This window comes from Homalodisca vitripennis, chromosome 3, assembly GCF_021130785.1.
Source record: "Homalodisca vitripennis isolate AUS2020 chromosome 3, UT_GWSS_2.1, whole genome shotgun sequence".
In the NCBI taxonomy this organism is placed as follows: Eukaryota; Metazoa; Arthropoda; class Insecta; order Hemiptera; family Cicadellidae; genus Homalodisca; species Homalodisca vitripennis.
The window spans coordinates 191,873,002-191,885,218 of record NC_060209.1 but is presented as its reverse complement, the minus strand read 5'-3'; the positions used below and the strand labels follow the sequence as shown (position 1 = coordinate 191,885,218).

At 34.5% G+C, this 12,217-nt stretch overlaps 1 protein-coding gene across 1 annotated transcript in view; it reads right to left on the bottom strand.

The window, feature by feature from the left end:
* The window catches only part of LOC124357925 (E3 ubiquitin-protein ligase SH3RF1), a 45,229-nt gene that overhangs the window by 7,998 nt on the left and 25,014 nt on the right, over positions 1-12,217 (bottom strand). The window contains 3 exon segments of the mRNA XM_046810047.1: positions 5,745-5,854; positions 9,384-9,488; positions 10,099-10,265. Of these exon segments, the coding sequence (XP_046666003.1) occupies positions 5,745-5,854; positions 9,384-9,488; positions 10,099-10,265 (382 nt within the window).

Sequence of the window (12,217 nt, the reverse complement as noted above, 5' to 3'; positions counted from 1 at the left end):
TTGATATTTTATTTGGCAGGTTAATATTGATAATAGTATGGTGATGTCCTTTGGACGAGACCATGTTGTCATGAATCTTAAGTTATCTCGATAAATGGCTAATTACCGAGGGATTGCCTCACCAAGCATCTGGCTTACCAGAGGATGGTCCGCGGGCAGCAGGAGTCTACAGCCTAATAACCAAGGATAACTTCAATGACAAGCCTTCAAGGGATGATTACAACAAGGCGTTCCATGACCTTACTCATGACTTTAAGAGTAGAACTTTTTTCTATACGTTAATATGCTCGCCCTTGGGTTGTGTCCGAGACCATGTCAAGATAGAGCACTTTGCCAAGAACATCAATGAGTTTCATCAGACCACAGGGGCAAAGGTGGTGGTGGTCACCAAGGAACAGTCTACTGCTCGTAGAGTATTAACATCATGGACTTTCCCACGCAGTATTTGTCAGGAAGCTGAAGGAGGAGATTAAGAAGGCAGGATCTGCAGATACGCCGGCGACCAAAGACCTCGGCACCTCCCAAAGTGTTCCTGTCTCCACCCAGTCTAGTTTTAAACTTGAATTCATTTCATTTACATTGTTCAGACTTCCCGCCATTAACAGTCCCCACCAAGTCACTGCAAGCTCCCTTGACACCTGGCAAGAACCCTTCATCTTGTTTAAACTCCCTAGTACCACAGCAAACACCCCCTGTTAATAAGTCCTAACCTTTCCATATCCAAAAAAACTTCTTGTTGTTCAAGTAATCCAGTATATAAAAGCCTTTCAATATTACATCACAATGTTCAACACCTTCCATCTCGTCTGGATCTTCTTGACATTTTTCTCACTGAATCAAAACCGGACATAATTGCACTAAGCGAGCATAAGATGATAAAAGAAGAAATAGACTTGCTAAAAAATTTCAAATTATGTAACAGCTTCTTATTTTTCAAGAAACCTAGGACGGGGTGGAGGTGTCATAATTTTGACTCATACAAATGTAAACTTTAAAGCTGTAGAAATCCCTTATTTTCAATCAATATTAGTAGAAAAAGAATTTGAATGTTGCTTGACAGAAATCATAAATAGTGGGTTTTCTTTCGTATTAGGATGTATTTACAGATCCCCAAATGGTTCAAACTTAAACATCTTTTTTGAAAAATTTAGAAATTTTACTAGACATTTTATGTAAAAAATTTGAAAAAATTGTTCTTGCTGGAGATTTTAATGTGGATGTTTTAGTAAAAAAAACCACACTTACACTAGATTTGTAAATTGTTTTATCTGGTTATGGTATGAGGTATATGGTGGTAAATTTCCCTACTCGAGTAACATAACATTCAAAAACAGCAATTATTGATAACTTCATCACCAATATAGAAACCCAATAGTTTAAATGTAATTGGGGCAATCACTCATATTTCTGATCATGATGGCCAAATAATGGAATTGTTAGATTTAGAATCAAAAAATATTACTCTAGTTAGAAAACAAGTAAGAAAAATTTGATAAAAGTAACATAGACATATTTCACAAACAATTAAGCTTAGAACATTGGTTAGATGTCTCTCAATCTACCATTCCCCTTAAATATGATAGTTTTTACGGTACTTTGGGATTTATACCGACCACACCCAGACATGAATCGTTATTTCACATTTCGTTTCTACTGATTACTAGATTAGCGTAGAAACAATATTTCGTCAATATTAAACAGGAATTGTCTTATCGCAAACCCCTCCCCATCCTCAGACAGAGGTCAAAGTCGAGCGTCTAGTAGATAACGTGATTGCAGTCTCGCCGCCCGTTCAGCTGGTGCATCGCTTTGTTGTACTTCGTGTTTTACCTCTACATTTCTCCAAACACAAAAATTCAACAAAAAACAATCATTTACCAAACTAAACTCTTTATTAAAAAAACACTAAAAACGTGTTTTTTTTATTCTTGATCACATTCCGCCACCCCACCCAAAATGCGAGTGCCTCCGGCCATCAGCGCGGGCGTTGACAGCACCTTCGGTGCTGCCCCGCGCTGATGTCGACGATAAAGAAAAAACATCCCTCGAGATAGTACCTATCAGTAAAAATATCAAAATTCTAGAGGGGCTATAATCAGAAATATAAATTGAATTGTAATGGAAAGGCAATTATGTACCGTGCAAATCACGTGATGCCGCGGCGGCCTGCCGTAATCAGGATTCTCGAGAAAGATAAGATAACAGCGATCACAATACCTGGAAATGCTTGTAAGTTTGTAATTTTGTAATTGAAGAGTTGTTTTTTCGTTCTATCATGTTTGTTTCTATAAATTTCTATTTTTTTGTGTTCTTCATACTAGTGTGGTCGGTTATAATCCAAAAGTACCGTTTTTTACAATATATTTTAAGTATTACTTTGATGTTAATTTTTCCAAAAATTGTATATTACAGAAAAGTTGGATAGTAGAAATAAATGGATTAATGAGGAGTTAAAACTAAAGCAAACTGAAATAACTTATTTGGAGTCTCAATTTAGAATATGTAAAGATAACGAATTAAAATTATTAATCAAAAGTAAAAAGCAAGATCTACGAAATAATGTAATTAGTAATAAAACAGTTATACTTTGAGGAAAAAATTATGAATTCAAAAAATAAGATTAAAAACTACATGGAACTTAGTAAATTTAGAAAAACTGGAAAACTGTCAAAAACCTACACAAACACTAAATTATTTTCATTGGGTCACTACATAACTGATCCATCTGTTATATGTGGAAACATTTAATGAATTCTTTGTGAATGCAGTTAAAGATCTAGTAGTCCCCAAAAACATTGAGCACTCGGCAAAAGCTACTTTATTAAATGTTAGTCAAGTCAAACACAAAATTTCAATTCAAAATGGTAACAGAAAATGAAATTGCAAAAAATAATAACATCCTTCGATAATAAGTACTCTTCAGGATACGATGACATTCCTATTACAATTATAAAAGGCAGCTTTGCCTTTTATATTTGTATTCCGTTAACTCATGTAATCAATCATTCCCTAATCTCAGGTATATTTCCAGATAAAATTTAAAAATAGCCCGAGTTTACCTATATTTAAAAAGGGTAATTTAGAGGATGTGAAATGTTATAGGACCAGTATCGGTACTTCCAGTATTCTCAAAAATTTTAGAAAAAAAGTAGTATATAGTCAATTTTCTAAATTATCTCGAAAACTAATGAGCTATTAGATAAACAACAACATGGCTTTAGGTCCAGTAAGTCTACTACAACGGCAGGAGTTGAGTTTATTGAATCAATAATTGAATCTGTTGATAGAGGGCAAAAAATAATTGGCATTTTTCTGGATTTGTCAAGGGCCTTCGATAGTGTTGAACACAGTAAGGTTACTGAATGTACTTTATACTCTTGGAGTGAAAAGTACAGAAATTGACATGGTTTAAAATCATACCTGTCAGAAAAGAAAACAAATTTGTTGAAATTAATCCATTATAAAGAAAATGTAAAAGTTAGATATAAGGAAAAATATGGCTTCTCGTCTTTTAACTGTTCAATATGGTGTCCCCAGGGATCGATATTGGGCCCATTACTGTTCCTATGCTATTTGAAAGGTCTACCTGGAATAGTATGGGGCAATGATAATAAAGTTTGCCTTTATGCAGATGACACAAACATAATTGTAACTGCGGAAAGTGAAGAGCAAATAGAAATTTCCTCTCACATTGGCTTGTCGTTGGTGAAAGACTTTTTGGACAGTAAAAATCTCCTTTTGAATTCTAGTAAATCTAATTTTATTTCCTTCTCAACAAAGCAAGCTAAGAATAAATTACGGCCCACAATATTTGTTGAAAATAAGATACTGGACCAAGTACAAGAAACTAAATTTCTAGGATTAGTTATAGATGAAAACTTAACGTGGGATGAGCATGTAAATCTTGTTTATGCGCAAAACATCAAGTGGCCTTTATGCTCTAAGAAGAATGGCACTATCATGTAACATAGAAACATTAAAATCTATTTACTACGCCTTAATCCACTCCCCACATTTCTTATGGTATTTGTATATATGGCACAACAACAAAACGAAATATGGACAGAATCTTAATCCAACAAAAACGGGCCTTAAAGATTATGCTCCATTTGAAACAATCCGACTCTGTTAAACATATATTTTCAGAATTGAAGATTTTTAAACAGTGTATAGCTTATATATTTTTGAGACAATAAAATTCATACTTTTAAATAATAAAACTACAATAGGGAAAAATGTACATACATATAATACTAGATCACATCGACAAGTTGAAACAACATAGATTGTGTTTTTTCGAAAAGAAAACTTCTTTTAAAGTGGAAACAAATTTTTTGACTGTTTACCGCAAAATATTAAACAAGAGAAAAATCCCGAACAAATTTCTTAAATCATTAAAAAATTTTTTAATAAAATCTGCATTTTACTCAACTGAAGAGCTACTTTACTCTAAGAAACCATTGAAAATACATTGTGCTTTTCCCCTTTTCGTTTTATTAAAAAGAAAATTGTTAATGACTACTCTAATAGAAACAGGTATGAAAGTTGAAAGAAGGTGAAAACACTTAATTTTAATATTTTTATTTGTAGGCTCAATGTTTGTATGATTGTTTGTAAAACCTGTATTTAGAACTAATGTTGTTCTGGCCCGAAGAAGGGGAAAACCCCTAAACTAATCTGCACGAACCTAGTTAAGAATGTGTAATTTTGTGTATAAAGAGGTTCTTGTTTTCTGTTTTATCTCATTTGTTTTTATTGTTCACAGACATTGTAAATGTTTAAATTAAAAACCAATTACTTTGTTGACACTATTTCTTGTACGATATGTACATTTTTATGAAATAAAGATGTTTGATTGATTGATTGATTGACCGTCGTGATTTTGTTTTAGGCGAGTTCAACCGAGTCTCTGATTTTAACTTTGAGTCTCTGATTACAACTTTGAGTGCTTTTAGACTTCTAGTCTACTAATCTTCACTTTTTCCGACTACAGCTGCAATGCCGAGCCAAGATGCTAAAGTCCGCGTTTGTGAGTCGACATCAACATGAAGGGAAGTAAATTTTAAAGTTTCATAATTAGTAAGTTCGCATGAAAAATTACCATAGAACATTGGAACGTTTAGGTTCGCCCCTATGATATCATTTAGTTAATTATCACTATTTGGCAGCAACGTGGCAATACATTATTTTATTTTTAACATCAAGAAGTGGCGCTTTTATGTTTATTTACCACGATTGTTATTTTTATGATGTTTATTTTATGTTGTTTATTCTATGATGATTATTTCTTATTCTTTGTTCACATTTCAAACTTCGTTCGGTATTGTAAAAATTTAGAAGTTAATTGTACAGATTATATTGTAATATTGTACATATATTTGGGAAATAAAATCAATTCATTCATTCATTCGATTAAACAAATAAGTAAACTTTGAAAATCGAGTATTAATTACTAGGACCTCAGAGGTATCCAACTCCATGTGTTTTGTCCATTCGGTACAACAGGCAGGTGCTACTGTTTCCTTGTATAAGTGGAGAACTATTGGCCGATCCTATCCCGGACATCGTAACTGCTAACCCTGCTGGCCTGTGGGTCAGTTCTTCCACTGAGGGGGAAATGTTTCCTGTACATCATCTACATAGTCACCAAGGACAGATAAGATGTTACCACTATCTAATGAAATAGTGAATGTAAACATAAGCTTTGATAGCAAATGTGATTGCTGAATACAAGTTGGTATTACCTTGTCGACGGAGCGACACAGGGGCGAGGATATGGCAGTGTTGGGTGGCGAGCTGACAGTGGTGGACGGGGGCTGACGTGAGGGTGACCCACTCTCCGGGCACTGTCCTCCTGCAAGCACACAACACATATACTGTACAACCTTACATTAATACATTTATATGTTGTGTAAGTGAAAATTCAGGCAACACACATAATTCAATAATTTCCTTTAATTTCTTTCGCTGAACTTTATTCTTAAAACAGATTTATAGAGAAACAAATATCACCCAAATAGCACCGGACAAAATTGCACACCAAATAGATAAAGGAATCCTGATATTTTACAATTATCAATAGTTTTATCTCAGCAGATGTAACAAGAGAAAATTAAAAACAAAAAGTAGGTTATGCACCGCTGTACAAGACAAGTATGGCTAGCAATGATGACAACTGTTACACACTAAAACTTGATCATCAAGCTCTTTGCTGGTTACACTCATGATTTGAACTGACACCAAAGCTAACCTTTGTAAAATACATAGATTCTTTCAGAACTTATCTTAAAAACCTTTTCTAACAGTTGCACCCTGTAAAGATTTAGCATGAGGAAAGTTCCCTTAATCCCTTCACACTAATATCTACATTACACACACACAGGCTCCTGAGTCCAATTGTATGTCGACTCCCAGCCTTAGAAAAGCACATTACCCAGTAACACACAAAAGTAAAACACACAATGCTACCAAACAAATACTTTTCAGCACACAGCCTCAATAATAAGCAGAATGTCAAACATATTATTCGTCTATATAAATATTTTCAATGTGCAACAGTTGGCACTGTTTATAGGCAAGCGTACAGTCATAATGTACCTTATGTTGTTGACTTTCTTTGCTCTGAGGAAGCCATTAGTAGCAGCAACATATTGTTGAGTTTGATTCATTGTTTAACTTTCCAATGCTCCATTCAGGTTGGGGTCGCTGTTCCCTTTTAAACTGTTTCTACAATTCTGCTCACAAACATCCTCCAACAGTAAGTAATACTTCACAGTATTTTATGTCAGAACTTAAACAGCATAGTAGGTTTATTATCCTGTTGTTGTGTTGCTGCTATATTGAAGTACGAGGGTCAGTCAAATATAAACAAGACTTTTAACTTATACGTTTATTAAAGCTAAACAATAAAATGATTACATGTTACTGCTTTTCTACATAGTCTCCCTCAACTCTCAGACACTTTTCCCAGCGTGAGGATAGCTAATGGATCCCTTCTTCATAAAAGATTTGAGGTTGTGTCTTGAACCAACTGCACACAAATTCCTGTACTTCCTCATCACTTTCAAAACGGTTTCCACCAAGTGCTTCTTTGAGAGGACCAAAGAGGTGAAAGTCACATGGAGACAAATCTGGGCTATAGGGAGGATGTTCCAATGTTTCCCAATGAATTTGGCGTAATTTCTCTTGTGTCAAGGCAGCTGTGTGAGGCCTAGCATTGTCATGAAGCAAAATGACATCTCTGATTTGCTGATTACGCCTTTTGTTCCAAAAGGCTGCTTTTGCTTGCTCAAGAAGTTGACAGTAATAAGCAGCGTTCACAGTACGACGTTCGTGTAAAAAGTCAATAAGCAAAACGCCTTTGCAGTCAAAAAAGATGGTGGCAAGAACTTTCCCAGCAGACAACCGTGTTTTGGCTTTCACAGGGCGAGTTTCGTCTTTCCTTCGCCACTCCATTGACGCCATTTTGGATTCAGGAGTGTAGTGATGTACCCACGTTTCATCACAGGTTATTATGCGATTTAAAAAACCATTCCCCTCTCTCTCAAGCCAATTCAAAAGCCTTTGGCAAATGTCTCTCCGGGTTTGTTTTTGATCGAGAGTCAGAAGCCGAGGGACCCATCTTGCACAAAATTTTTCCGAAAACCCAGATGCTCTGTGACGATGGAATGCACACTACCATGACTAATTTCCACTTCACTGGCAATTTCATCTATCGTTAAGCGTCGATCATTTTTAAGAAGTTCACGAACAGCACAAATGTTCTCATTACTCAAACTGGTCCTTGGACGCCTATTGTGACTTTCATTTTCAACTGTTTCACGTCCGCCTTTGAACTTTTTAACCCAATCGTACACTTGAGAACGTGATAAAGTCTTATCCCCAAACTGAGTTGTCAGTCTAACAAAAATTTCACTTGGTTTAACACCTTCGTTTGTCAAGAACTTAATAACTCGTTGCGCAACTGCAGGTACAACCTCTTGTTCAGACATGGCTACAATGAGAAACAAAACAGCACTGAGAACGCATTGTTGCAGCTTTCCCCCTCCCCCAGGTTGCCCCCTACCACTACTGCAACATGGCTACCTGCTACAACCTGGACGTTGGGTATAGTAATAAAAGTCCTGTTTATATTTGACTGACCCTCGTATTCTCTGTTGCTCTACTTTTAATTATTTACTGTAATAATGTTGGTATAAAAATAGTATAAGCCGTTTACTAATAAAATAAATAAGCATCTAATTTTTTATTCTAATTCCAAAGACACAAGGTTTACTACTCATATCTGTTTAACTTTTCTATTCTATTTTTCATATTTATTTAAATTATCAATTTTATTTGGTAGTTTTAATGATAAACACAAAAGAGCTTACAAAAAATAAAATTGTAAAATTTTATTGAATTGCCTTGATTTCAATATGCAAGAAGAAAAGGTCAACAAGAAGACCATCTACAACATAATTAATGATTCTGAAATTCAGCTCGGATAATGAATGCTACAGCTTGTACATATTCTATGTACATTTTACATGTAATGTGTAAATAAAACCATCTGGAAACTATTAGAAGATTAAAGTGAAACGTTACATTTTCTTGTTGTTGTATTTCAATAATATAGACCAATAATTAAGTAGCCTATAACTTCTTTATTTGAAGTTTGTTTTAGACGATGGAAGGATTGTGAAGGGGACAGGATTTTTCCGAACATTTGCCATCGTTCAGTGATACAAAAAAATCAGTAACACTACGTTTCGAGGTCTGCAATCTGATCTCTTCTTCAGGTAAATAACTAACCTACTACGTAATTACAAACTAGGTTAAAATAAACAAATCATACCAGAGCGTTGTGGCACGCCTAAGTCAGGAATCACAACCACCATTTTGTGTGTCAACTTTACTAACTCTAAAACATGTAATTAATAAAAAAAACAAACAACAAAACACAAATTATTAAAACAGAACTACATGATGCAGGTCACAATATGTCTGCATTCATCAACCAATCACCAGAAGAATGGTTAGTTATTTACCTGAAGAAGAGATCAGATTGCAGACCTCGAAACGTAGTGTTACTGATTTTTTTTGTATCACTAAACGATGGCAAATGTCTGGAAAAAATCTATAACTATTAGAGAAGATTATAACCAATGATAAAAACTAATAACTTAAGGTATTATTCAAACTGATGACAGTTCCGTAAGACTTAATATTCAGTTTAAAAACACTTTTACTTTTAGATTATACAAACAGAATCACAGATTGCACATCACATCAATCACAGATGCTGTCTATTTACTGACGCAATCATAAAAACAAATCAATTGAGAAGAGGGACTTTTGATAAATGAAGATGTGGAGGGGGACCGACAGACTCGTGTACATACCCAAGGGCTGGGGCGGTGACTCCCCATGCCAGGAGACGGAGGTGGGGGCCTGGACGGGGGCAGGGCTGACAGAGCGGGGGGGCAGCTCTGGAGCGATGCCTCCCCCTGCATCACAGATACCGCACTTAACACTTAGTGCAGTGAACATAACATTGATCTCGTGAAACTGAATAAATACTACTAAACACAACTACAATATTGGAAATATAAGTTAACCTGAATAAAGAAATAAAAAGTTGGAACTGGGATAGGAAATTATACAGAAATGTGAAACTAACCAAAACAGAGCAAATTTAGGACACAGAATTAGAAAAAAATGAATGGACATAAAATATTATATTAATAAAAATAACAGATGTTAGTCACTGTAACAAAATAGACATGGACACTAGAGACATAATATAGTACTATAAATGTAATATCCGGCTGAAAAGACACATAAGTACTATATTAGATCTTGAACTATTTCACTCCCATTTTTGGTAGCAAGTTTAATGAGATGCTTATTTTAAAAGTAACTTATATTAATTTTTCCAATATTCAACTCATTATTATCCGTTTTATCTGGATTTTTTTTGTAGTTTGTTTTAATTGTAAGATTGAGTAATGTTTTTACTTGCTTTTAAGTAGAGAACCAAAGAGTCTATCTCACTAGAACTTCTTTCACAAATACTCTATACTCAACCAAAGTTATAACAAAGAATGTTATACGAACCGAGAGAGCGAGGGCTGCCGGGCGGGGGTACCGGGGCGGGGGACTGGCGAGTGTAGCTGACAGCAGTGCGAGGGCGGGGCTGTAGCGGTGCCGGTGGGGTGGGAGGACCACCTTTCTGTGATGTCAGTGGCAGTCCACGCACCTGGGCTTGTAGTGCTGATAGTGATCTACAACAACAACGACAACAACATTGTTAATCCCCACACTGTTCAACATTAGTGCAATTCAGTATTAGTCGTATTGTGATAATAAAGTCAATTCAACATCACATATTCTCTATTCTATAAAGTGAAAGAGAAATATTACCTTCTTTTTTCTGCTCTTTGTTTTTCAAAATTATTTTGAAACAAATTGAGAAACAGATCAATAAGTTTAGAAACGTGTGTGGGTTGCTGTCTTTAAATTGAACTCATTGAAATAAGCAGAATTTAAAATGAAATACTGCAAAATTAAATGGATCACCCCTGTTCAAAATGTTCATTAACGTAAAATCAACCTTTTACTCCACTGTTGTAGAATTTATAATTTAAATTATATAAAAATAAATAAATTTGAACATTATACCTGTATCTCAGTGTTATAACACATCTTTACTCACATTCTGTGGTATTTGACAGTGGGAAAACCTTTTCCCTATTTGCCATTACACCGGTGTGTCAAAAGTCCCACCTGTCAAAGTTGTCTGAATGTGTCTCATATACTAACTCGTAAACAATAAGAGATGGTTGTTGAGGTTTTTCATCCTTATAATGACTTGTTTCATGATTTTGTGTCTTAAGTTCTCAAAATAATTACAGAGTCAATGTTTTATCTGCCTCACAATAACTTTAAATGTAATTTAAACTGTGAGGATTAAAAAAGAATTCAAACTTTAATTGACCACCAAATTTGATAGAGTAACATTAGAGACCTCTAGTTTACACCATTCTTCTTCTTTTTATAGTGCCTTTAAAATGAAGTGTCACTTGCTGGGAGTTCCTATTTACAAATTTTAATTATCCCATTTTGGAGGGAGGGGAGTCAAAATTTTCTTACCTAGAAAACCTCCTCAGTTGGTCATATAAACATCCCCAAAGAAAATCACTCCATCTTTATTCATAAGAAAGTTAATAGGGATGGGTGGGACTTTTAAGACACCCTGTATAATATTTCTCCTCGACATCATTGTGGGTAAATCAAATCAAGCTTCGAACCCTCACACTACCTTCTGAACAAAGTTAGTTATTCATGACAAAATCTGTATATTTTCAGGTTTTTACTGCAGTTTATATTGACGACACCAGAAACAACCGTAGACAACTGAAACCTTTCCAACATCCATTGTAGTACGTAGAAACGTATCAAAACATATCTTATGGATGTATAAATTGTTATGTTTCAGAACAATTAGTTAAATCTGTAGTTCACAAGAAGTCCAACATAGCGCAGAATACTCTAACTGTGTTGTATCCAATTCACCTGCATTGTTTCTATGTGTTGTCAACAACAAAGCACGCATTACAATGCAGATATCGTTAGCTGCAGTCCGCTACATGGCTAAAGGAAATATCTTCAGTCTCTCAGATATTCCTTACTAATGTTGTCATAACACTTATATTAGCCAATTTCTTTATTATTTGGTGAAAAATGTGATATTCCATGGATTTTACAGACATTTCTTTATAAAAACAAATCTTTTTTCTTCCATGTTTTCATCCCTTTATTGAAACTGAACTTAAGAAAAGTGACTTATTGAAGTAACTATGTGCAACTTGTAAGATTGTAGGATTTTCAATTACTGCACAAAGAATAAATAACAGTTGTTCTTTGATCAGACGAGTTTCCAATATCTAGTATTAAATTGTACAATCACTCATGTAGTATTATGACATTGACTTTAAATCCTTTCATATAATGTACTAAAAATGTTTAAATAAAAACTATATAGTGTATTGTTAATATATAACTTAATATATAACTATATAATATATAACTATATAACTTAAATTAATTTACATAAATTACTTTAAGTTATAATTAATCTTGTTGCTTATTGCAAATTCTTAACTATTGTTATGCGAGATTAAAAATAATTCAAGGGGCAAGTGAAGATTGACTTATCGACTATGCTTTCTTATCC